The sequence below is a fragment of the Thunnus thynnus genome, chromosome 2 (assembly GCF_963924715.1).
Source record: "Thunnus thynnus chromosome 2, fThuThy2.1, whole genome shotgun sequence".
NCBI classification, from domain to species: domain Eukaryota; kingdom Metazoa; phylum Chordata; class Actinopteri; order Scombriformes; family Scombridae; genus Thunnus; species Thunnus thynnus.
Window position 1 is genome coordinate 22,005,901 of NC_089518.1, and position 27,615 is coordinate 22,033,515.

At 40.0% G+C, this 27,615-nt stretch overlaps 1 protein-coding gene across 5 annotated transcripts; it reads right to left on the reverse strand.

Annotated features, from left to right (window-relative positions):
• Nucleotides 1–81: 81 nt before the first annotated feature.
• On the reverse strand, nucleotides 82–27,375 carry hip1rb (huntingtin interacting protein 1 related b). Of its 5 annotated transcripts, none has more exons than XM_067610853.1 (32): nucleotides 27,054–27,375; nucleotides 13,842–13,905; nucleotides 13,195–13,337; nucleotides 12,796–12,852; nucleotides 12,566–12,646; nucleotides 12,361–12,437; nucleotides 12,072–12,133; nucleotides 11,059–11,199; nucleotides 10,860–10,917; nucleotides 10,308–10,383; nucleotides 9,902–10,069; nucleotides 9,749–9,801; nucleotides 9,566–9,638; nucleotides 8,957–9,140; nucleotides 8,767–8,855; nucleotides 8,548–8,664; nucleotides 8,348–8,449; nucleotides 7,937–8,131; nucleotides 6,433–6,580; nucleotides 6,139–6,225; nucleotides 5,928–6,035; nucleotides 5,639–5,775; nucleotides 4,781–4,891; nucleotides 4,622–4,680; nucleotides 4,323–4,353; nucleotides 4,142–4,204; nucleotides 3,884–3,984; nucleotides 3,291–3,396; nucleotides 2,259–2,382; nucleotides 2,101–2,162; nucleotides 1,349–1,579; nucleotides 82–1,245 (listed from the first exon to the last, which is right to left on the reverse strand). In XM_067610853.1, exons 1-32 carry the CDS (start codon nucleotides 27,183–27,185, stop codon nucleotides 1,237–1,239), a joined length of 3,249 nt encoding a protein of 1,082 aa, XP_067466954.1. In that variant the 5' UTR covers nucleotides 27,186–27,375; the 3' UTR covers nucleotides 82–1,236. The 5 variants fall into 5 exon arrangements, with proteins under 5 accessions (XP_067466954.1, XP_067466945.1, XP_067466968.1 ...); XM_067610844.1 differs by having other exon boundaries at nucleotides 9,749–9,804; nucleotides 27,054–27,374; XM_067610867.1 differs by lacking the exon at nucleotides 27,054–27,375 and adding an exon at nucleotides 22,800–23,284.
• Nucleotides 27,376–27,615: the final 240 nt, after the last annotated feature.

Below are 27,615 nucleotides of genomic sequence, written 5' to 3' on the forward strand. Positions count from 1 at the left end.
TTATATGTTGGAAACTGGTAAAATCCTTGAACAAATGACGCCTCAGAAGATTGGAGCTAAATGAAGTAACACGATGGGACATGAAATCAAACATTTATTGTTCATTTGTTTGACATTTACACTTCTTACAAGGAAAAACCACCATTATCTTTACTAAAATATATTAATAGATTTGAGTGTATAAAGACATTTCATACAGAGGAAAGGACAGAACATAAAAAGATGCATTTTAGGACCCTGTAAGAAAAAACTCCCAGAGGCAAAGAGGACTTGAACACCTTCATATTGTACATAAAACTAACCCTAAATCTCCATATTCAGCCTAAAAGAAGCATTAAGGACTCCTACATCTGATATTTGTGTGCGAGCAAGATGTTGCCTATCTGTATCCTTTAACATCCAGCTTCTCCTCTAATAAAAGGGACATTCAAGAGATGCGTGTAGATATACAATAAATGATACTAGGTGTGAGCTGCACACTTCTATACAGACTGTATGTCTTTACATGTATTATTGAATTCAGTAGTACAGTACATTTCAAGGCCTCTGAGACAATCTTGTACTGTTGAGAAAGAAAGCTGTTTTGCACATAAGAGGAACACTGAAGGCAAAGCCAGAGGTATGTAAAACTTTTGCAGCAACGTGGACGCACATGGCGCGATTCCCCAGTTTCCCTTGAACGCCCAACACAACATAAATAGCATATAGTGCACATTAAGAAAAATGTGATGTGCTCTGTAATGAAGGTCCAACATAGTGTGCAAAAGGTTTGTCTTAAGCGTGATCAAAACTAAGTGTCGACATACAAGTACAAGATATGCTGTCGATTTATGTATTAAAGTTTGTATTCTAAAAGCAGCAGTAGTGTTTAATCATCTAAAATCTTACAGATGCAGAAAAAAAATACTTTCACACAGCCTAAAAGTATAATATTCCCCTTTTTTTGTTCGTGATGCCAAATACTAAAATAAAAAAGGGGGCAAAGTCAATATGTCCTTTGCAGGCATCAAGGGTAAAAAAAAAAAAAAAAAAAAAATCAGGCTTCTGGTCCATTTTGGCAAAACAAAGAAAAAGAAAAAACATTGAAAGAAGAAAAAGAAAACATTGAGAAGCGGAATGAAACGGCAGGATTGTCAGCATGCAACTTAAAGGAACTGTATGTTCACAAAAAGGCGATCTTTCTCTGGTCAATCCAACCATCCAGTAGTGAAGCAGTCTCATCTTCTGCTCTGGCATTTACTTAAACTGCAACACACAGAAGAAAAGAGAGAAAACAAAAAAGATTTACCGACAATAATTTACTTATTTTCTCATATTCAACACACTCTTTTTTCTTTCCAGTCCTCACCGTAGTTTTGGGTGGGATGTTGGGCTTCTGGGCCAACGCAGGTTTCTTCAGGACTGCAGGCTTGCTGGGTTTCGGTGACATGGATGCAGGATGAGCCAGCGAGGAGGTTTCACCGTTCCCCTGAGAAACCTGGTCTAGAGGGACTCCAGCCAACCCGTAGTGCTGCTTCCTCAGCTCGCCCAAACGCAGACGCTCGTTCTCCAACTGACTTTCCAGTTCCAGCACCTTCACCTGAGGGGCAGGACATAAAAAAAACATGGTCAAAACTGTTTCCGCCCCATTTAATTTTATTAATTTCACCATGTTAAACCAGCTGTAAGCCAAACTCATTAATATAAAATGGGAAAATATACCAGGTCATTAAAAAGTAGTTTAGCCTGTGCTCACATTTAATCTTTCAGTGTTAAATTGTGTTTTATTTTAATTTATCTATGGCTGAAGATATAAACTTTAATTAGTCACCTCCATTTTTTGGAGATTGCAGAGTTTTGTGGACACAACTGACAATAAAACTCATTCTAACAACACACTGCAAAAATGTGTATTTCTGAGCTTAATATTAACAAATAGATCACACAAATACAATATGACCCATTTAATGATGAGTGGAGACTTACAAAGCCTTACATATGAGTGTTAAATTACATTTTTATTCATGAGAAAATATTAATTCTCATTATATGACACAAATATCAGAAATGTCTGACATCAGTCACTCTGTAAACCTCTCACAGTCTCATGCAGTGACGTACCTGTGACTCCATTTCTTCTTTTCTCAGCTTGATGAGAGACATCCCGGAGAAGTCCATGGTATCTGCAACATGAGAAGTGTTTGGATAAAACACAAGAATTAGGCAGACGTTCGTCACAGTCGTGTGAAGGTCTAGTATAAAGATCCTTTTGTACAAACCCTTTTCCTCCAGGTGCTCCTGGCCCGTCCTGGTTGAGCCCACCACATTAGCTGCCATTTCATTCACGTGACGAGAAGCCTGCTGGAGAACTGACAGCTTCTTACTGTTGCGATCGGCCTTGACCTGAGTGCAGAGGAGAGCACTGGAGTGACTCCAAATGAAACAATTTACACACTGAAGTCACAGAAACTAATTAGACAGACAATGTGATCCATGATCCAGAACGTGGCGGCAGGGCTGGTCTTCAACCAGCCCAAAACAGCACATGTCACCCTGCTGTTGATATCCCTCTACTGGCTCCCAGCTGCTGCCCGCATCAAATTAAAAACCCTGACACTTGCTTACAAAACAGCAACTAAAACAGCTCCTGCCTACCTGAACTCCCTCATTCAGGTCTACACTCCCTCCTGCGCTTTACGCTCTGCCAATGAAAGATACCACCTCCACAACAGGGCCCTAAGTCACTAGCTAGACTCTTCTCTTCTGCAGTTCCCCGGTGGTGGAACGATTTACCACACTCTGTTTGATCTGCAGAGTCCCTCTCAATCTTTAAGAAAAGACTAAAGACCAAACTCTTTCATTAACACCTCTGCATTTGATGGACTGAAGGTAGAGAAAAAACCTGCCTCTATGCAATCTATGTACTGCCTCCGTGCATCGCCTGTTGGCACCTACGTCCTATCAGACTCAAACTTAGCTTTATGGCACTTTCTCGTGTTGTTCTCTCCTGACTAGATCCCTGCTTGTGTTGTATCAGATCTCAGATATAAGTCTGAATGAAATTGTAAATTGTAATGTGCTACTTACTGTAAGTATGTTGTAAGAGGTTAAAAAGTAGAGAGTAACATTAGCAAAACCAACTGCTTCATGATTTAATGTAATCTGGTTAATTCTCCTTCTCCCACTTTAGAGAACTGGGGAATATTGTGTGTGATATTCACAATTTGTGTCATTCAATGCAGTATAGTCCTACAGTAACAACAGAGGTTTTTATCATTGTATTTTTCCTGGAACATTAGACTCAGTTTTACCTTCGAGGCTGCCACCAGTTGTGCTGTGCTTGCAGCTATCTCATGAGAGCAGACAATCAACTCCTCGTATTTGCCTGTGTGTAGCACCACTTTATCGGCCGACTCCCTGTGAGGAAGAAGGTAAAGAAAGAAATCAAACCACTTCATTCCTCTCTGCAGGAGGATTTTCAGTCCTGCACACTGGCTAATATCTGTGCAACAGAGTCATTCACACAACATGTCACAAAACATTTAACACAAAAAAAACATTACAAGGTCTGTTAAGAGGTATTAGTATAATTACTGTAAACCAAGAAGGCCGACAAGAATACTAGCATCCCCTTCCAGCTTAAACATTTTACATTTTGTATCAAGGTCAAAATTAGCTCAAAATATGCTGAATTTCTGGATCCCTTGAATTATTTTCCCAAATTAGGCCCAGAAACAAGCCGGGTATAGATATTTACCGTGTCTGAGCAGTTTTTAAGCATTTGTTGGTAAACATAAGTATCACAACTGATTTGATAATGGTGTTGCAATTGAAAATGCTCTATGTGACACATTTAAATATATGATAATACAAAGTGAAATGTCCTTTATAACTGAGAACTTACACCATCTCTGTGGCTCCCCATCCCACAGCCTTGGCCGCAGAGATGAGTCCCTCAGTCCAGCGAGAGTTCCTGGCGTAGAACTCCTTAATGGTGGCTGCGCCCTTAATAAGCAAAACATCAGTACAGTTAAGTCCTGCTAGTTGTTTTTCTGAATGGAGAAGAGCGTCTCCTGGTTTGAAGTCAGAAACAAAAGCTGCTGAATACAAACAAGACTGAGCTGCCAGTTTTGGATCCAAAATTAGAACAGCGCCAACTCACCCTCCCACCCTCGACAATCTCCTTTTGCAAGTCTGTAGATGCGATGACAAGCATGCGGATGGCCTAAAGAAGAGGATGATAAAAGAAGAGAGCCACAAACGCATTTTCATTATGATGTTAATTAAAAATAGGAAATATGCAGAGGTAGAATATGGTATTACAGAGCATAAGACTACTTTACCTTCATCAGGTCTGTGCAGCTGTTAAGGATTCTGAAAAATATAGTGAAATAGTAGTTAAACCAGAATTTACACAGTGATTAATAACTTGTGGCTCTTGAAAGATAACAGGCAACAAGGACACAGGATGCATTTTAGGAATGACACTTATAGGCCAGATGAGGATGTTTTAATTACAACCTATGGCTTTAAAATCTGAAAGGCTGTGACAGTTTCACCTTAGTCTGACTTTGATGAAACTTTCATAGATGATGCATCTTCATATAAGTTTAACTGATTCAGATGAACAAAAAGAACAAACCTTTCATTAACCTCCAGTTTAACTCCTGACGTGTCCTTTCGCGCCTGATTCATCATTTCCTAAATACACAACCATATGAGACGTTTTTCAGTTACATTGGATACACTATTAAAAGGTTAATTTAATATATGTAATATTAGTAAAATTCACACTACTTACATCAATCCTGCGGACTGCCTGCTCAATAGCCTCTGATGTTGCTGCCATTTCCTTATCCACCAGATCTCCTAGCTCGTCCTGACGAACGTCCATGCCTTTCGGCCGCAGCTCCTGAATTTAAGAGGAAGAATTATTAGTGATTATGATAAAAACAAAAATTAAGTGAACAATACTGGAAAGGACTCCTAAAATTACAGGTGGAAAGTGAAGCCATATTTGAACAAGTCTTGATGAAGAAAGAAGATGAGACTTCTGTAAAACGTCCAATAATGTTCAGTAGAATGATACAACTAAAATCATAAAATATCAATACCATTACCAAAATATCACAAATTATATTGCCAAATTTGGATTTACAGGGATGGATTTACACTGTTCATAATTCAGGAGGCAGTTGGATGTGCTTCCCGAGGCTTTCTTCCTTTTTTCCTTTTAGAGAGGAACTAAAATAGTTAATCTGTCAGTAATCCAACACCCTCTGACATCAAGTCAAAGCCAAGAACAAGCTCTCAATTTCAGAGATTTATTTTTGGCCTCGTGGGAAGCAAACAATAAAAATAAAAATAAATTTGTGTAACAGAGTTTATTTCAGCTTTCAATTGATGTGAGAGCAATTTCTCACCTGCAGATGTTGGATTTCTAACATATGTTTACCTCACTCTCCCAGATACAAGGAGTGATAGGTTTAAATAATACTCAGTAAACAGTATTATGCAGCACAAATGTCTTTGTTTGCAGCAAACCTTCATTTATGTGCAGCTTTGTTTTTATCTTGAGGTAAGTCCCTGAAAATTATTGGAAGTTTTTGAGTACATTTATTTATAGAAATCATTACAGATATGCAGTGTTTTCTCTGACCTGGCCCAAGTGCAGGATCTTTTGAACGATTACACGAATGGAGGCCGGGTCTGCCCTCTGGAGGGTAGTCTTGGACTTCAATTCCTTCAAGAACTGCAGACTCTGAGTGGCACAGCTTCTGCAGTTCTCTGACAGTCCTGCAGGATGGAAATGAGCAGTAATCCACCATCAGCTGCACTGTTTGTATACTGACACTTAAAAGTGTCCATTCAAATGCTGCGTCTGCAGAGTTGAATCTGAAAATAGCGCTGATGTCACATCAAATCGAGTATTGGGAGATGTTCCTTACGGTCTGCGTGGTCAGTGGGTGCCATGTGTGCAGTGGCGCTGCCGTTGATGATTGTATCCGCAGCCGAGTGGGAGAACTGGGTCAGAGCCCTCAGCAGCCCTCCAGCATCTGGTTACGAAAGCATACAGTAAGAGAGCAGCATGCCGCATCAACAAATATAACAAAACAGCCACACACTACCATGAGGTCAGCAGAAGCAGAGAAAACGTACCCCCCATGTTACTCAGATAATCTGCATGGCCCTTTTTCACTTTGTCGATGGAGCTCAGCGTGGCCTCCGCCCGACTCACGAGGTAATCTGTGTTTGAAGGACACAAACACACAACAGTAGAAGAATTAAAAAAAACATTGTTCAAGTCTCCAGAACAGACAATATACTGTTAATCGTTAGTCTGCTAGGGCCATGAACTTTCTAACACTCCATTTTTCTTCTTTTATGTTTTCAATTCTCACATTTTGGTTTTTAATCTCTGCTGTAATAATAATAATAGAGTCGGGGTCTGACCTGGAGAGCTGGTGCAGCGTACGTGGAGGGGATCATCCAGCTTAGCAACAGCATCTTGGATGATGTTCTCAGCCTCTGCGACGGTGCCCTGCAGCAGAGAAAACTGCTCCTCCAGAAGCTTCTGCTTCAGCTGCTCCTCCTGACTTGCCTACATGCAAACCCACACACACACAAATACACAAACAGCAGAACATACATACAAACAATAAATGTGTTGTCTCGTGAAAGCTATCTGACCATGATCGCCTGTTTTTAAATTAATCAAATGCAGACTCTGTGTCCCTTTCCTGTTTGGGTGAAACGTAAGAAAACAAGAGAGGAAGGAGTCCAGATGGAAGATTTGCACATTTCTCTATGTAAATGTGTCTGTCTACGTACACCCACATCCTGCTTTGTGTTCTTTTAAAATCTTTATTCATCCAAAAGGGTTCCTGAACATGCACACTTTCTTTGATCATTGACTACATTTACAACGACCATGGCCATGTTCCAGCTATTGACCTTATTCTTAAAAAGACTTTATTTAGGCTGAGCTGCTCTCATGGACTGCTTATAAAGCGACTCTATTCTTATTTCTGTCTATGCACTACAGAGTCAGTGAAGACGCTTGCTGCACATTAGACCAGTACCGCACTCTTCCTTAAGTATTCAACCTCAAAACCTCCTATCTGTCATGCTGCTGCTGTGATATAAGCTTGCCCTTGAGGCCATTGTTGTGTGAAGTAAGCAAAAGCTGTGCTTCAAGCCTTTTTCTTTACAGCTTTTACAGAAGAATCAGACGGTAGAGAATGTGTTATAAAGTGCGTTTTGATTGTGCATCATAGTTTTACTAGATTTAAACTGCACAGCAATAATCTGACTAAAATGGGAATAATTTACATTTACACTAATTTAAAGTCATTTAGGTTAAGATTAACAGAAGTTCATGACCATTTGGAAATTGTACATTTTGAATATTGTGCTTATTGAGTATAAAAAAAAGTTATATTTCACATTTGTGCATGATTGTAACTTGGGATTCTCCAAAAACCTAATCATGAGTAGAGCTGCAATGATTAGTCCATCCACAGAAAATTAGTCAGCAACTATTTTGATAATCCAATAACTTAAAGTCATTTTTTAAGCAAAAATGCCAAAAATTCAGTGGTAGCAGCTTCTCAAATTTGAGAATTTGAAGCTTTTATGTGTCATACGTGATAGTAAACTGAATATCTTTGGATTTTGGACTGTTCATCTGACAAAACAAGACATTTGGCCTTAAAGAAATTATAATAGGCATTTTTCTCCATTTTCTGACATATTAATGACCAAAATTGATTGAATAATTTGGAAATCAATCAGCAGATTAATCAATAAGGTAAAAAAAATGGTTAGTTGCAGCCCGTGTGCTTTCTTTTGAGGAGGAACACCTAAAATACTGCAGAATAAAACTCAAGTAAACGCACTAAGTGGAGATAAGTCTGCCATTCACGCTAGCGAGCCGGGCTCTGCTGTCCTGACTGACCTTCTCCTGCAGTTTGGCCTGCAGCTCTCCCAGCTCCCTGCTGTTCCTCTCTCGCTCCTGCTGAAGTGACGACTGCTGCACCTGTGCAGACTGCCGCAGAGACGACAGCTCCGCCTCTTTCTCACTCACAGATCGCATCAGACGCTCCTTCTCTGCCTGCAGAGATGCCATTGAGCTGTTCATTTGCTCCGATGTCTGGCAAAGAGAGAGAGACAGAGAGAGGGAAGAGGGAAGCCAGAAGAGGCAGATGGCTGTGAGTGTCAGAAGGGAAGTCCATCCGGAAACGTTTGACATGCCTCCAGCCTACAAACACTCAACTGATAATAAACTCTAAATACTAAATGATGGTGAAAGGTAGCTGAGCATCGTCAAGGTCGTGGCTGTATTGTAACATTTCAGGTGCACATTCACCATCTGGCTGCTCTGCAGATTCGCCTTGATGCGCGTCACTTCTGCCATCTTCTCCTCCAGCTCTCTCTTCAGTTTCTCCATCTCAAACTTCTGCTCTTCCAGCTACAACAAAACAGCATAAACCAGACATGTTGCACTGTTAAGACCTCTGGTTGTTTTTTGTTTTTTTATTTTTTAAACAAAAATGACACACCACCAACCTTCATGTCAGCATCCTGCTTTATCCGATCCACCTCAAACGACAGCTGCTGTTTGGTCCTCTCCACCTCTTCCTGGGTCTGCTGGGTTGCAGACAGCATCTTCACAGTGTCTGCACTCTGTCAGCACATTAACGCGTTTAGTGTTACTACACACACAGCTAGGTGCTGACATCTAATTTAAAACAAACACCTCTGGACTGGTCTGCGGTCTGTCTGTACCTTCCGAAGTAGTTCAGCATGGCTGGCCACGAGCTCTGTGTGCTTCTCCTTCAGCTTGTTGTACCTCTGCTCAGTGGCCTGGGCTCTTTCTGCACAGACAAGAGAGACGACACGTTTATCCTGACTTTTATACGATAATATCCATGTGTTTGTACGATTTGTATGTTTGTTTGTTGATTGCACGTCTTACTTTCTGCCTCAATGAAGGTGCCCTGTAAGCTCTCGTGTTCTGCGTTTCGGCGGCGCGTAGCCTCCAGTTCCATGCGCAGTTGCTCATTTTCCACAAGAGCACGTTGTTTCTGTGCCCGCTGTTCTTCTAGCTCCGCCTCCAAACTGTTGATCTGTGACTTGAGCTGCGTGATGTAGCGCTGAGCCTTGAGGAGTAGAAAAAGGAAATCTGCACTTTAGGAAATATCTGCTGGTCTCAGTGCATTACACTTGCCAACATCTCATCACTTGATACTTTCCCTGATATTATCATCTGATCTTTTGTGTCTGCTTTTATAACCACAGAAAGACAAGGAAACACTGTGAAGAAGGACGACATGCAAAAAATTTTTCCAAGTTGAAATCGTATCCGTGATGTCAGAAACCCAACTGGACACCGTCGTCACTTCTCGTTTCAGAGGCTACTTGCCACATTCCACACGTCAGGAGCAGCATTTGCATCCACCCAAAATCTGACCCAGATTCCTTTGCACATGGATAATAATGCCCTCTGCAGTCACACCTCTTCTATACACACAGAAAAACAGTCTGAAACCCAAGCAAAAGGTTATCCATACACAGCAGTCCTTACCTCTGCTTTTACTCTTTCCAGCTCTGCTCGCAACAACTCCATGTCCCGCTTCAGGCTCTCAATCTGGAGATCCCTGTTGGACAAAAAAAGAAAAACACACAGTGTCACAGTGTTCTGGCAGAGACAAAGTGCTGATAATCTGTTTAACAGTCACAAGTTATGGTGGAAAACACTCAGGCTCACCTATCATCGAAGCCTCCATTCGGAGGTCCAAACGTCTGATCAAATATGTCAAACTGCTGAGAAAAAATAAATGAATGGATCAATAAAGCTTATATAAAAGTCATACTATCTGTGCGCGTGTGAGGGAGTGAACTTGTGACTGTTGTGCCATACCTGCGGCTGAGCCTGTATACTGGATGTCGAGACGTCGCTGACCTCGATGAGCGGCTCGGGTTCGTCGTCATCATCGTCCTGCTGCTCTGGTTCATCCTCGTCAGGGATGACCACCACCGGTTTCACGTGCTTGGCCAATGAGGCTGCGTGTAGAAAGTTAGGTGGGGACTGACAAAAGGGACGGAAAAAAGGAAGGTATGGATTAAACCCAAGTTATTTATGGTCTTGTATTAGAAAACCTTTTAGTAAACATTTAAAATACTGCGTGAAACTTGTAAAAATATGCCAATATTCACAATTTTTAGATAAACTGTATCAGTAGTAGTCTAAGATTTTTGCTGAGGTCTCTGTCATTCAAGATGGAGGCTGTGACTCAGCACCTCTCCCCATCCCTCTGTGCTCTTACATCAGGCAGTTTGGGGATCTGGATCAGTCTCTTGAAGTACAGCATGTCTCTGGCTTTATTGAAGAAGGTCTTAAGGCTGTAAGACAAAGGAAAAGATATTTTATAACTTTCTCTTATATTCACATGGTATGTGTAATATACTGATGTTTTATTATAATTGGCCTGAAAGTGTTTTTCACAGTTGGCAGGTACACAAACTGTGTATAATTCTCCTGAAAAAACCTCATAAAAACATGAGGGAAAACTGTTAAACTACATAACTGGTGATCAATATTGCTCATGTGAATCTGAAGCAACCCTGGAGACTCCTCTCTAAACTCCGCAGTAAAGATGTAAATGTGACAATCTGTGACGATGACATCAACTGATACGCCACAATGGCTGGGGGATGGGAGGCAGCCATGGGCACATTTGCATCGGTTCATAGCGCTGTGGCGACTGGGTGAGGCAGGATTATGTTGCACACTTCCTTTGGTAAAATAATGATCTGTGCCTCTTTCATACAGTCACCCACATTCACTCGTAGCCTGAGGCTGCGGATGAGCGACCTACCTGTGGAACTGGTCGTGGAAACGATCGCGGTGTCCTTGTAAAGTGTCAGCTGGGAGACCTAAAATCCATGACATGGTACAAAGGCTTTAGGCAATGCATTTTGAGACATAAATATCTTGAATTAGAGCCATAATTTAATTAATTTTCACAGATTCTAAAGCACGTGTTTGTATGTTTTCTGAGTAATAAGTGTTCTTACAAGCATGCAGCTTGAATAGCAGCTTGACGGTGAAGTGGTAGAGGTGACTAGAGTCCTGGATGACTTGGATGAGTGGAGCCAGGCGACACTGGCCAGATGTGAGAGTGGAGATGGCGATGGATGTGTTGAGTTGTCGGATCACTGGAAGAGAGAGTTCAGAGACAGAAGAATAAATGTTAAGTATTTACTAAACATTTTGTTGTACTATTTCTGTGCTTTGTCTCGTCATCACTGGAAAGTTAATAAAGGCTTTGTGTCATGCTTGAATAGATTGTGCTTTTACCCTTTTCTGTAAATGACCCTGGTGAAGGCCCTGGACCGATAACTTGAATAAAGTTCAGACTCTTCCAGTGAGTCAGTGTTCGTTTTCACATTTGGCTCACTTGTTACTTGAGCACCTGATAGGTAAATTAGCAGCAGCACACACTTTCAGCTATACCACCAAACACTGATAAGGAGATTTTACACCTATGACTCAAAAATGTAGTGTTGAAACATCTGCTCATACATAATGCAAAAACAAGGGTGCCATTAAGTGTGGACGCATATGTGAGGAAAACTACAGGCACATTTCGTTCACGGTACATCTACAAAATTTGTTTATGGTGCTGTGATGTGATCCTGAACCTCCACCCTGCAGGCCTGGGAGGAGGATATCCTTTACAGCCAAACTGGAGGAAATCAACTTAATGTCCTCTAATTGCAGGCATTTCCTCGTCAATTAAAACTAATTTAGGCAAAAACAGGAGAACATGATGAGTTAACTCAAGGACAAGTGACTGAGATCACTTTTTTAAAATAAACTGGACTACAGTCTACGTGAAAACAGGCAGGACAAGTTGCTGACATTAAACCTTTTTTTTTTTTTTTTTTTTTTTTTAAATAGGCCTCTGTGCATAAATAAATAATGTCAGCAGGCTGCAGCTCTGAACTGCAGCTCAGGTTTCTCTTCCTTAGAAGAGCAGGATGGGGGAAAGGTGGGAGGATTTTTTTTTTTTTTTTTTTTTTTTCACCTGTCTCAGCCAGCCTCAGCTCTGTGTCCATGTAATCAAACACCTCCACTGTGAGCTGGAACCTGCGGGAGAGAAATTGATACGTTTGTTAGACAGTACAGAGGCCCTCGCTCAGAAACAATGATGTGTGACGCTGTGAAACGAAGAGAGCAGCAGGGCTTGTCTGTTTATTTTATGAACAACGTTGGATGGCAGCAGTAGAACTCATGATTTATTGGAGTTAAAAGCCTCAAAAGAAACTTAAAAAAAAAAAAAAAAAGGTTATTTTCTGCAGCATTTGGAAACTCACACATTATTTATGTCGGTTCCTGCAGTGCGCTCCAGGACTTCATCGGTGACCTCCAGGTTCGGTGGGATTTCTGAATGCTGCGTTGGGGCACATTTTGACAAAATTAGAGCCATTTCTCCATTTGTTGTGTAATCCTGACATCACCCATTACGTGCATCTTGGAAAAAGACCTTGTGGAGTGACATATGACAGAGGGTGCTCTCACCTTTGCATGAAACTCCATTTTGGTGCAGAGCAGCTTGGTATACAGAGCCACCAGCTGTCCGTATTTGTCATGGAGGTTGCCCTGGAAACCGTGAAAAGGAACAAAAAAAACATCTGTCTTGTTAAGTTGAAACTTTCTTCATGTTTTTGACTGCATTCTTTTTAAATAATTAAATTATGTAAAAAAAAAAAAATTAAAAAAAAAAGATGCAATGACAGTAACAGACTTACCCATAGTTTCCCGATTTCAACCAGACTACCGTGATGTCTCATGCAGTCTTGTAGCACCTGTGAAGGTTTGACGGCTTGAATGAACAACTAGAAACAACTTCAACTCAGTCTCACACGTCACAATCTCATTTTTTCATCTTATTTTCCACAGTGTTTAAAAAAGTGAACGTCAACTGCTTGGATATTCTTATAACCAGGCATTATAGAACAAGAAAGAAAGCCGATACTCAGAAAAATACACAAGTGAGTAATCATATCATATATGTGTCTCCAGTTTTTTGTTAAACTCCTGATGCAGCAACTTTACAGCCTTGCCTTTCTTCAGTGAACATCTCTACACTTTTAAAATCTCTGTGGTGTCATAGATAATAATAGGAAGTGATAGAGGAGTGGCCTTACGTTGCGATGACCGTCCCGCAGGACTTTGTGCAGTACGTGGCAGAACTTCCAGCTCAGGATGGAGCTGCTGGCCAGAGGGAAGCCCAGAGCGTAGGACCAGAAGGTGTAGGCTCCCTTCTCCCTGTGAGTCCCCAAGATGATTCCTGTTGTCGTTGTTGTTAAGGAAGCACAGACTATGACAGGACTTCTTGTTTTTCCACATGCCTTTCTGTTTTTTTAAACATTGAACTCACAATGAATATGAAAACTGACATATTCACCATGACAGCTATGTTTCTGTGTAATGAAAGACACATTTTCACAATAAATGCCTGGTATTGTTCTAACATTTTATTTTGTTTTACTGGTATCTTATTGGTTTAGACTTGAACTTGTCCTGTTGTTAGATTCCACACCTATCCTCCGTCCAAACAGGAAATACCTTAAATTACACAATCAACAGTCTTTGAAAATGCTGTTTCATGATGACTTTATGCAAGTGTGCTGTGTTGACACGCAGTTATCCATGAACGTTAATATGACAAAGTATCACATATGTCTGTCCAAGAAGGTAGTGACACACTGGTAGTTTATTACCTACAGGTAATGATGTAACAGTGGTACTACACCCACATTAGTGTGGAATTGGGATTTTTAAAAAAGGATACGTCGTGCATGTTTCTCCTTCACAGGCGTCTCACTGGTGTTGATGGCTTTGCTGATGCTGCTCAGCTGTGAGGAGAGGAGAGGAGAGGAGAGGATTTAATCAATGCACTGAACACAAAAAGAGGAGCAAAGACCCTTTTATGAAAAAAAAAAAAAAAAAAAAAAAAAAAAGCAAAAACACCTGATTAGCTCACACTGTACAGGCTAAGCTTGCGTTTCCACCAACACAGCCCTCTGGTGTTAGGGCTCAAAATAGATGTATTGGCAAATATAAATAAGTCATGAGAAGTTAAATAAAGACCAAAAGTCAAACAAATGATAACAGGCTACACTGCAATGACAGGAATGAATCGAGGAAACAATGACTCTGCACTTTGTACACACAGTGTTGCACAGATGGACTTTAGGCTTTCACCTTATGCTGATTTTAATTGAACAGAAACAATTTGAGTGATTCAGGATGAACTAGCAGCTTGATTTCATGCTCTTGTTCCCTGAACTTAGTCTGACATAAACCCAGACGTGACCACAAAAAAAACAAAACAAAACAAAACAAAAAAAAAACACATCTACATCTGCCTTGTTTCTTTACTCCAACTATGTCACAAACTTTTTAAAATACATGTCAAACTTTCAATATCTAGAGCTGCTAGTCTACCTTAAATAAATATATATGGTATTTGTTCTGTATGCCTCGTTATCCATGTGAGCTCAAGTAAAACATGACCAAGCCTGTATCAGAAGATAACATCTTTAATCATCTGACAATGAGCCTGAGAGAGACTCAGTGTCACCAGAAGGACACACAGCGAGCTCCTCTGTAACCCGTCCAGCAGGTAAAACAAGTGTCGCTGAAAAAGTAGCAGGAAGGAAAAGACAGAGAAACACATCTCAGTGTCCCAATGGACACTCAGCTATTCTAATGAACCTCAGGTACACGTCAGCTGCAAAACCAGACAAAATCTGCTTAGTATGGTCATATCATGGTCATCCAAGGTTGCTTTGGAGATAAACAATTACTGTTAATCATCTCTTGATTATGACATTTTCAGGAGCAATCTGAAAAAAATGCGATGACCGTGAATCCTTGTTAAACTACAGAGTATGTTTTTCCTTTATGAATCATGCTCAAGGCCAAAAGATTTCCCAGACAGTTACAAAACTTTTTTCATTTATAAGTGACCATGAGAAGACCGAGTGCACATTAAAAAAAAAAAGAAAAAGACTTTTGCAGATTTTTCTGTATCCTCTGTCGTCCTTCATGCACACATACACTGTCTGTTTTTGAAGCATGACTGAAAACAAAGACTGTCTGGGCACAGTTTCATGCTACATCTTCACTCACAAGAACGCTTTTTACATTTTTTTTTAAACAATATCTTGATAACAAAATAACAATGAGCCAAATACAAACTTACAATTGTAAAGTGGAAGTGAAAAAAGGAAACACAGAACTTGATGTGATAAGGATGGAATAAGTGCTTTACAGAGGGCTGTATACTCCAGAGACAGTTTGCAAAGCAGTTTGAACTGGATTTCCATTAAGATTTTTGAAAATAACAAATAAAAAATATTTTTTAAAGTCTTTTTGCTTGGGAGCAACTGTTTGTGTGTAGACCGCCCAAATTCTGTACATGAAAACACCGAACACTGTTGATGTTTCTTCCTTCCTGTCTTTTAAATTCAATTTCGATTATCCACAAAAAAATCCCTGTTGCAGTTTGAGTCTGGCGTGTGACCAAACCTCAATTGTGTTGTGACCATGGCGTTGCCTTTTAGGAATGTACAAGAGAGATCTGAATCATCCATTCAAACACATAACAATTACATAATGATCAAAGCTGCGGCTAGACAGCACAATTACCCCGGCCTCCTGTGACGCCACCCATAGCTATATCGGGCTTGGAAATTTGCGCGCCATGCCCCACCTTAAGACAAAGTTCAGCGCTGCGTTTTGTTTGAGGAGAAGTGTGCTGAAAAAGTTATCAACACGTGGCCAGAGAATGACCTCATTCTACAGTCCTGTGTCCCCCCGCTGTTTGTGCTGCAAGGTTTTGTATTGAGAAGACCTTTGTTAAAAACATTTGTTAAAACCTGCAGGCTGGGAACAGTTCATGGAATAAGGACAGCTTGGAAAAATACATAATATTCTTATTACTCCAAAATGCTTGGCTTTGATTTGGGGACTTGTGTCAAACTCTGGCCAGTTTGCACCAAAACAGAGGAAACTAAGACAGAAATTTAACACAAATGCTACTTGTATTTTAATATCCCCCGGTGTTATTTCAACAATCTATTTTGAGGCTCGTAATATCTGTATGATGCGAACAAGCTGCAGCTTCATCATCGCAGTATTACATAAGAGACTAATCCAACACACAGTTCAAGCATGAATGCAGCAATGCTTTCAATCTCAGCCTCTATTTTATCTTCCCTAAATGATGTTTCTGTATAAAAAGGCTCCTCAAACATGAACATGTAACTATAATATGTATCCTTGGGGGTCACACATGCCGGTAAATAAGAGTATAAAACCCTGGTTTAGAAATTTATGTCACATCTTAGTTTAAAACATAATCACCTATCAGTGGCAAAGGCCCCTAATCCCACAAAGTCCTATAAAAGCTTCTTTAATACATTAGAAACCTGGAAGTCGCCACCCCCTCCACAGTCCACGCGCACACGCGCACACACACACACACACATACACATTCACATATACATATACACACAACCACCAAAACATACATGGCCACACAACAAAGCACAGAGGGGCTACTGTGGGTGAAAACTGGCGTTCAGAGTGAGAGAGGGGAGCGCTGGTTAATAGGAGACTGCCCCCGCCTCCCTCTGACGCAAAATGAACTGCTAGTCCCCCGTTTACACAGGGCAAGTGCAGTGGGCTAGCACGGAGGCCCGTGTGACAATGAAGGGTTTGTTGGGGGAGGAAGGCCGACAGCTGGGGTAGAAGATTGGGTTGGATAGGGGCCGTGCTCTGGCACACAGTGCCTGGCACAGAGGCCTCAACAGATGGCCGCTGAGCAGCGAGGCTGCAGGGAGACTCGTGTAGTACATCCAGAATGGCTGTCAGTCAGTCAGAGAGCAGCGAGAGAGCGGCGAAGGGGGACATAAAGGAGGAGGACATCGGATGCAGGACAGGAGGCAGAGGGTGAACATACAGGTAACTGTCATAATAAGCACGATAACCAGCTACTGTGCTGTTTTGGAAACAATAGACGATTTCAGTCACTCCTTGGAGCACTTCTGTGTACATACCCTTACATGCCCTTGCTCAAGGCCACTACGGTTACTGGCTGCATGGGGATCAAACTGGTGACCCTTCAATTACTAACGATTCTTATCTGCCAATCTGCCAATGATTTTCCTGGTAAATGTTTGGTCTATAAAACAGAAACATTATCAGAAAATAGTAAAAAATACCATTACAGTTTCCTCAGGTTCGGGGTGACGTCAAATGTCTATTTTTGTCCGACCAAAAATCAAAAACTCAAAAGACTCTAATGTGAAGAGAAGGAAAACCAGCATATTTCAGCCCTTTTGAGAGACTAGAACAAAATAATGTCTGGACTAAAAGAAAATCAAATCAAAATAGCTGCTAATTAATTTTCTGTCAGTCAACTAATTGATTAAATCGACTAATTGTTTCTGCTCTAAACAACAAGACAGCTTCTCTAATTGCCAGTAAATTTCCTAGCCTCACATCTAGCTACAGACGTCTCTCTCTCACAGACACACACACACCCACACACCCACACACACAGATACCATAACCTTAACGCCATGGTGAAAGGTAATCCAAACTTTTTTACTAACAGGGCATTTAGGTCCGAGCGCTCCAGACATGCTGATACTGTCGACGACTGTGCGGCTGCCCGACAGGTTAGTGCTGCATCTGGTTCAAGCGTCAGTAAATCCTCTGACCAGCAGAGAGGAGAAGTGAGAGGGAGGGAAAGCCTGGACTAATCCCCGAGGCCTGCCATAAGGTCTATTGCCAGCTAGCATTACTGTAGCACTCTACACACACACACACACACACACACCACACACACTCCGCATGCTGCATGAATACCTCCAACCTTGAAGCGTCTCCACTCACCTTATTGTCTTCTTTGCTTTTCAGTAGCGTGGACATCCCCGGTGTGATAGAGTGTGTTTGCAGCTAATAAAGTGAAAGCATCAGAGCTACACCTGAACTGCTTCTCACTAGAAACAATGCCACCAGGCAACAGCACTTATTGCGGGTCCTTATCAGCTTAATTCAACAGACTGCTGCTGGGATCTGGCTGACAAGGTCACACACACACACACACACACACACTTTAACATCGCTCACACCTATTAGCTGAACTTGGCTACATGTAGCAACACAGGTGACGATTCACCTGAACCAGTGTGCTAAAAGCAGTGAAAGCGTGTCATAAAAGCAACAAAAGGATGCATAGTTAATGCCTACATATCCTTGAGTGTATTCTGAGTGAACACCTGGACATGTTTTTCCAATTACTGTTTTATAACTTTTTCAATTTAACATTCTTTCTCAGATCAAGAGGCTTCACAAGGTCATTAAGTTATTTTAATAAATCGTCATTTTGTTGCTCCTCTCCTCGACTTCTGCTTCTTTGTGCTTTTTCTGATTAAACTCGCACTGCCTCTCCCACATCAACACAGGCAATAATCCTCACATCAGCCCACACTGGATTTCTTGTTCTCCTTTTAACAGCTCGCCCCTGCTAACAGGGAGGACGCCGCACATAAGGTCACACTGTATAGATACAAATAATAACGAATTACACAGAGGGCAAAACAGACCTTCACGGCCCAGAAACCACACATCTGATGAGGTTTTCAGTTGATTTCACTCTCGAAAGGGCTGCAACTAACAATTATTTTCACTCATCGATTAATCTGCCAATTCATTCCTTGATTAGTCAGTTAATCGTTTAGTCTTTGAAATGTTGAACACAGTAAAAAAAAAATGGCATCTGCAATTTCTCAGAGGCGATGGTGATTCAGTTTGCTTGTTTAGTCTGACTAACATGATATATACATTTTGGCATTTTTGCTCGAAAAATAATGATTAATGGATTATCAAAAAATAGTTGCCGTCTTGACAATCAACTAATCGTTGCAGCTCTAACACTAAAAGTTTGCTATGACCGGAAACCTACACATGTGGAATTAACAAAGAACATAACTGCACATCATATTCACCAAGAGGATCATGAGATTAATTTAAGACCCTCAGAAACACAAACAAACACCAGCTGTAGCAACAACATATAAACACACACACTCACATACTTGATCATAAAAGTCTCACTGAGGGCAGCGGACTATAAGTTTTGGAAATATCTCAATAAAGGCAGAGTGAATAAATTAACTGAAAAAGAGAATGAATCAAAAGAACTATTGTCCGGCTGTGTAGACAGAGGTTATGTTTTATTACGTTATGTCTCTAATTAAATTATGTATACGGCTTCCACTTAAATATTCAACAAAAGAAAAACTGTCCTTCGGGAACTACACTGTATTTGGCCAATTTGCAAAGCTGGCTCGTGGTTCACATGATGCACATGATTATGTGTAACTGTTTAATATAATTATAATGTGAGTCAGGGCACAAAACGTATTTACCATAACATAAATACAGTGTTTTTATCATATAAGCTGTTTTAAGTTATTTTTTTATAAGAAAAGAAATCAAATTCTCATTCTTCCAGCCTCTCAAATGTGAATATTTTCTGGTTTATTTAGTCTTCTATATAGTAAACAGAATATGTTTAGGTTGTGGACTGTTGGTCAGGACAAAAGAGGACATTCGAGGACGTCCACTTGGACTTTTGGGAAACAGTGATTGAGATTTTTCGCCATTTTGTAAACCAAACTACTAATTGATTAATCAACAGATTCATTATTCATCAATCATTCATTAGTTGCAGCCCTAATTATGGTTACACTGTATAACATTGGTCTATTTTCAGTGACAATACAAAGATATTATGGGCATCTTGACCGCATGTTTAGTAAATAATGCATGACTTGTGCAGATCACGCACAATAACTGAGTGTCTGCTTTGTGGTTATTAATCAAATCAGTTTTAAGCAGGTAAAAACTACGACAGAGCAGCTTTTAAGACGTGCGTGAAGTAACACAGATCCAGACATAAGATCTCACCACATAAACAAAGACTTAACACATTGTTCCTCTTCATTAAATTGAGAAACTTATGATCATAAAGTGCTTTTTAATTCTCTTTCTACTCCCACTCAGTTGCTGTGTTTATCCTCTGCTACTCCCATCCCCCCCTTCCCTCTCTCATGGGCGCTCACTCGGGCAACAGCAGCTAGGGAAAGCAAACACTACACTACACACACACATACATATACATATACACACACACACACACACACACACACACACACACACACACACACAGGACGCTGTGTGAGACATTTCACCTTGGTACCGAGGTCAACATAAAGAGGCGAGAACGCAGGAGAGTGAGGGTGAAGTGCAGCAAAAGAATTTCAGTCAGTGTGCTGAATGAATCAGCACTATTGAGAAATATTAATCTAATGGAGAAATACACAGGCTCCCTTCTACAAACAGAAGCCTTTTAAACATTACAGCTTCCAATTAAAAGAGCAATTTTATGAACCAACAGTTGACCGCTATGCCATTTTAAACAAATGTTGCTTTTAAATCAGTAGATATTGTCACTAACTCATTAGTTGAGGCTTCATACTGAACCACTTATAGTGAAATGCTGATAAAGAGCAGTAGAAAAAGCATTCAAGCCAATCAGGATTCAGGATTCTTCCTCATAAAGCCACTTAAATTTGCATGTTGCCCAGTGGATCCATTCAGCTGAGATTTGCTCCCTTGTGGCTGCGGACTGAACTCTTCAGTCAGTCATATCAACAAGAGTTAAAGGAAGTCAATCAAACTGGTTTCACTTCATTCTGCATGTGCTGTTTTAGACAAGAGCTGAAATGATTAGTCAATCGATTAGTTGCCAATTAAATTAATCGGCAACTAGTTTGATAATGTATCAGTTGTTTTGGGTCTTTTTTTAAAGAAAAAAAAATGTCTAATTTCTCTGATTCCAGCTTCTTCAATGTGAATATTGTCTTGTTTCTTTAGTCCTCTATGACTGTAAACTGAATATTTTTGTGTTGATGTGGACAAAACAAGACGTTTTAGGTTGAATCTTGGGTTTTGGGAAATGGTGATCAACATTTTTCACCATTTTATGGACCAAACAACTAATCGATGAATTGAGAAGAGACAGATTCATCGATAATGAAAATAATTGCAGCCCAATTTTAGACATAATATTGAAAGTTTGTGTGCTTTTCCATAACACACAACCTGCCTTGTTGAACATTTGCTGCTCAACAGGGAACAAATGCAGCAACAATGCCTACTTTTGCTATTCAAATCAACAAATATGCTGCAATAATAAAAAACAAGTGAAGTTGGGCTCAACAAACACGAAGCAGGAGAAGGAGTGACATGTTTTCATTTTTGCTTGTGTATATTATAAATGTATATAATAAGAGATTAAAATAATATAATTTAAAGTGTTTTGTGAGGGAGAAGGGCCACAGGGGGCGGACGAGCAGCGTTTCACACGCCTCAGCTCCACCTTTCTACACATGTCTGAAAAGCAAATAAAACACAACAAGTGCTGGAGGACTGAACTCGCAGGCGGCTGCTCAACAGTTTGTTTAGTTATTCAACCTCCGTTGAATCTCATGTTTCTGAGTCACACCACGTTGTGTGTGTCACTTGAAACAGCTGCTTGAAAATGACCTGCTGGTTTGTCTTTAACAAATTAGTCAACAATACTTTGAATGTACGTCTGTCTAAATTAAAGCAGCTTACTCATGCATGGATTTTACTCAGCCTATGAATGCAGCGATGAAACAGAAAAAGAAACCACAAAGCACCTGTTGTTGCATGAAGAATGAGACAAACCTCATTCCTTTTTTCCCACAAAATCGGATCTCTGAGTATCTCACAAGCACAGTACTTGAAAGTTAAAGCTCTCTGACTCTTTCCTCTCTGCAGTATCCTACAACGAGGCTGTTAAAAAAGCACAGCAAGAAATGTCTGTGAGGGAGGAAAGGTGGCCAAACAGGAAGGACTAGATCAACACGAAACCAATAGACAGAGGAATGAATGGTGTGACTAAAACAGCATACGGACTCAGTTGACTTTTAGTCTTCTTGTCAAAGGTGAAATGATTTCGCTCTCTGAGAAAACCACTAAGACATGAGTAAGAAACCTTCAGTTCTAGTAAATTAGAGTTCAAGATAATAAGAGCTGCAACGATTAGTCGATTAATCGATTACTTGTCAACCACACCAACTATCTTAACTAATCGATTCATCTTTTGGAGTCATTTTGTAAGAAAAAAAAAGTCCATATTCTCTGATTCCAGTTTCTTTTCTGGTTTCTATAACAGTAAACTGAAAAATATTTGGGGCTTTCACCAGGTTTTAACCATGTTTTACCATTTTATAGACCAACAACTAGACGATTAATCAAGAAAATAACCGACAGATTAATTGATTATGAAAATAATCGTTAGTTGCAGCCCTACTGATAACGATAAATACTCGTTTTGGGGATAAACACACATTTCAGAGACACTCAGGGCATGTTACAGCCTCATGCATTAGCTGGCTTTAATTGACAATCTTTTTACCAAGAAGATAAACTGCAATACTTAACGCTGCGACGCCTTCAAGTCATTTATTTCACAGATGAAAGGTTCAATTCCCCAGTTAATGTGTTAATTGGAAAACGTGGCCTATGCGGTCCACTGTGATCACTACACACACACACACATACACATACACACACTTTCAGTCATCCAGAAAAGCCACAGCAGGCCTGAATAAAGCACACTGCCTTTTTTTATACTATTTACCTGCTGCTTGTCAAAATGCTCCCTCTCCGCTCCGAGGCTGGCCTCAGTCCGCCTGCTTTTCACCAGAGTCGGCACCTGTCTTATGCTGTTCATCCTCTAGTTTGGATAATGACGGCAGCAGCAGGAAACAATAATTCTCCACCTTTCCCCCTCAAAAAAACCCAAAAATAAAAACAAAACACCAAAGCGTCCAGCAGGAGAGCAGATATCAGAGGTTTCTTCTTCTATCTAGTCTCCGGGCTGTGTGTCTGTGTGTCTGAGACATTTCCGAGCTTCATGACACGGCTGGTGATGCGTAGCTGCTGAAGGAAGAAAAGCAACTGAGTGTATTCGCCCGGCGTTACGTGGACGATCCTCCCCCTATATGTGGAGAAAATCATCATTTTAACCATGTCATCTCTGCTGCAGACATCCTCCCAATCGCGTCTCTTTTTTTTTTTTCCCAGCGACGTTTATCACAATGCAGGTATGTCAAAATGTTTTAAAATCAGCTTTTTATAATGATATTTTTTGATCTGTATTTTCGATTTTTGGTCCCCTGTCTCCCTCTGCTGTAAGCAGTGACGTCATCTCAATGACATTAAAAACCATGAGGATTATTTTAGATGTTGTTTTTTCTCCTTTCGTGATTCTCTTTTAATCCCGAGATTGCATCTGTTTTAACAATAACAGACATAAACCAGGAAATGAAGCTACGTGCGCAGAGGATGTGTGCACTGCACTGACACACAGACACATAATAGCTACAATTGTACAACTTTATGTACTTAAAAAGCGTGTCATAATTCACCACATCTTATCTAAATGTTATTAAAGCAACCTCAGCTGCAGTTTACATGATTTTATTGGGACTTATATGGTTGCACATCTGCCCCCAGGTGGGTCTATTAAGAATGCAAGCAATGCTGAAAAGTAATGTAAAGTAATATAAACACAGTGGCTTTCAACTTGAAAAGAGCACAGGAAACAAAGCTCAGAGTTCAATGTATGAAAAAAAAAAAAAAAATCAAAGTTCAAAAGTTCAAATTAGACTCTATATTGTCATTCATACACATGAGAAATGCACAGCAGAATGAAATCGCCTTTACTCCTAGCTCAATATGCAAAATAAAAATACATAAACATGTAAAAACATAAAACATACAAAGACATAAAAATATACTTCATACATGTCAAGTAGCTGCAGAGTGCAGAGTTCTGTTCATACGGTCTATATGTGTGTGTAAGTGTGTGTGTGACTCACTGTAACTGCTGCTACTTGACATGTATGAAGTAGCTATATTTTTATGTCTTCATATGTTTGATAAGAGTTTGTGATGAATTCACTCTGTGACGTCGTCCTCACATTGAGTTACAGCTGCTTCAAAGTTTTAAAAAGTCATCAATAGATTATCGATCCAGTTCATCGGCTTATTTAAACCTCATCCATAGTTGTAGATTTGGACTCAGTAAAAGGGAATCAATAGATGATAATAAACAAATGATACATGATCATTTCTCTTATGGTTATGGGTTTACTGTGTCCCTTGCTTTTAACCAGCTCAGTAGATAAATCATCTGACCCGTGGTATGTGGAAAAACTTGATTTCTTTGTCTCTGTCGCTGCTTCCTTCAACTTCTATCATTTCACAACTTCAGCCAAAACTTCCAGCAATAAATCAATTCAGTCTTGGAACGATCTGTTACACAAACTTTGTTATATATACTGAAAGCTGACAGTTTAATTAGTTTTTATCCATTTTTTTCTTTTTTGCTGTCTATTTTAATGAGGCTACAAACTGTCAGTGATGTTTCCCACCTAGCAGTTTTCTGTGTGACAGTAAATTGTGTTAAAAACGGTGCTTTAGATGTTTGTCATGCACATTTAGGGCCCTGCCTGTTTTTCACTCCTCTTCAAGGTTGCAAGACTGGAATTTCATGTCCGTCATGGCGGGTAAAGAGTGGCCACCGTGATGTTTTGTTTTGTTCCCAGGTATGCAGGTGAAGGAAACACAAGGGCTGATCATAGGACAACAGGAGAAGGGAACAAAAGGACACGTTTGCCCTGCAGGCCAAACTGGCTCTTTAACATTTTTCCACACTGTCTGAACACTGCTCGTGCATTCTCAACCAGTCTCTGAACTGGCAAGGCCCAAGTCACATCCATGGATGCATTACTGGGTGACAGCTGTGAAAAGATAATGATTGATAGTGACATTATGACGGGTAAGTCATGTGAGAATCTGTGTAAAGAGGATCATAATCAGAGATGTAGAGTAGAGATGGAACATTTTCCATCACAGTTGCTTTTGTGTGCTGTCTGCTTCTGTTTTAACCTTTTGTTTTAATCGTTTTATCTCTTTGTAAAGAAGCACTATGACTTGTTTTTGAATAAAAATGTGATGTGCTGTTCAGTCATGAAGTGTTTAGCAATGGTCACTCCTACAATTGCTCATCTTCACTCACCCTCCTACTTCTAAGCATAGGACTCTTTATTGATCAAACAGCCTTTTACAAAATGCTATGAACATCATCACATCTGAACAGTTACAATTTTCTCTCCTCTGGACACATTTTTAGTTAAAATTAGCACCGTCTCCACAGCGTCCCTCATGACTGAAGTAAGAAGATTGATCCAACTGATTAAGGGAAACATGCTAATAATGATCAAGTCTCCAAAACATACATCAAAAGCAGCATTTTCAAATGTATCCACCAGACAGCAGTAGAGGTTCACATACTGTCGGTGTGAGCGGATTGTGTTTATGAATGAATCTATACACCTTCTTCACGCCTCACTAGTAATACTGTTAAAGATCATAGTACAACCCCCTCTCCCTCAAAAAAGCCTCCAAATGAACACATCACAAAATGGTTTTCACAATGCACTTCATTTCCAATCATTTCCTTCCTCAAATACAGTGGAGACAGATGGATAGATTTGATAGATTTCTTTATTCATTTTTCTTATGAATATATATATATATATATATATATATATATATATATATATAATTTGATATATATATAATGATATAGTTTGATATATATATATATATATCAAACTATATCATTGTCCCCCACCTGATGAAATCCGAGGGGTGGGGGGCAATTTTATATGCCAATAAAACAATTTGCTTTCAAAAACAAAAACCCCTGAGTGGTGAAAAGGCTGCTCTTTAAAGACATTTAGCATATACATAATGTCTCTAAACAAAGAAGTGCTCATTTTAGCCATGGAGTCGTTCAAATGTGTGATTTTACCAACAAAGTGAAATTCAAATTTATAGTACTGTTCTATTGTGACAACAAATTTATGTTCTCATCAAAAACAGACAAGATATCACATGATTTACACGTGTTTCCTATGTATTTTCTTAGTATACAGAAATATGTAAAGTAGCACAAAGCTTATAATGTGATACAGGTTCAGATCAGTGCTGAATACTAGAAAGACTGAACACTAATAACATTCACAGATCTAAAAGTGTAGGTTCACAAGTATTAATGCATGTATCAAATACATGACTTACACACTCTGATCTATGTGCACAACATACAAAATATAGTCTACAAAGCTGATATGTTAACACTAGGGGTCAGCGAAAAAAAGGGGGGGAGACAAATAAAACTTTGTTTTCCATTTTTTCTATAACACACTTACAGCCAGAAACAGCAAGGAACTTTTGCCCATGGTCTTAAATGAAAACAACATTTAAGATGTCCAATGTTTAAATAAAATAAAATAAAATATATAAAATATCCAATGCTCAGTTATTGCAATACGAGGCACAGGAGTTTGTTTACTTTGTCTTAAATAAGACATTAAATTTTTGCAATTAATCCGCAGTTCATATGCCTGCCGAACTGTGGGGGGCGATCCGTACGGATCACGGATCAACTACAATCAGTTACACCACTAGTTAACACTTGTTATTCTAGCTACTTTAAGCTTATTACTCAATATACGGCTCAGCTTAAAACGAACTAAAGAAACTGTCAGAAGCAAGCAGCCAGACCTCCTGCACACTAATCATACAACATCAACAGGTGACTGAACAACCACTCAATTAAAAACGAATGAATGAGTGAGTCCAGACAGCTCACTGTAACTTCAACAAGCAAACTAACGTTACCCACAACACATTATATGATCTCTGCTGCATTCTTGTTAAGGAGATAAAAAACTCAAAAAAGCCGCACAGAGACATTTAACCATCAGAGATGAAATTACCAACCAAAGAGACACAGAGAGAGAAGCTGTATCTGACTCACGTTGTCTGACGTCTTCTTCTTTCTATCATGGACATGAAATATTCGTGCCATAACATCCATCTGTGGCTGTTGGTCATCTTGTTTGTTAGTTAACAGAACTTTGTGGCTGTTGGTTAACCAGTCTGATATCATTAGCAACAATGACAAACAAGCTAACTCTCCCGGTTGTTTCTCCGGTTGCTTCTCTCTCCAGCCTCCCCGGCAGCGTCCTGCAGCTGCTGCACTGCACAGACCAGATAATTTCTCCCGCTAGTTTAACAACAGTCCTTCCATGGATGTATAAAGAGTCCTTCAGGATGCTACAACAAGCCAGCTGTTGCATTGGCTATCTACTGCTGCTACTCTGCCTTACAGTGGAGAGAATTGAAGATGAAATCTGGAACCTATCATTGGACCAACTCGATGTCAATATTGCATTCTGGTTGTTGATTGGTAAGGGAGGACAGCCTCCCTTGGAGCATCATTTTACGTGTCATGGCCAATCACAGATTAGCATGAAAAAAATGAAATACATTGAGTCCAACGTAAGAGATCCTGCCCTGCGGAGGTCAGCAGGCACCCG

Coding starts and splice junctions, on each gene's coding strand:
- hip1rb (XM_067610844.1), bottom strand. CDS start 27,185: ATGATATCAGACTGGTTAACCAACAGCCACAAAGTTCTGTTAACTAAC. Junction 12,647..12,795: donor TTGAAATCGGGAAACTATGG/GTAAGTCTGTTA, acceptor CACGGTTTCCAG/GGCAACCTCCATGACAAATA. Junction 3,985..4,141: donor AGATTGTCGAGGGTGGGAGG/GTGAGTTGGCGC, acceptor TTGCTTATTAAG/GGCGCAGCCACCATTAAGGA.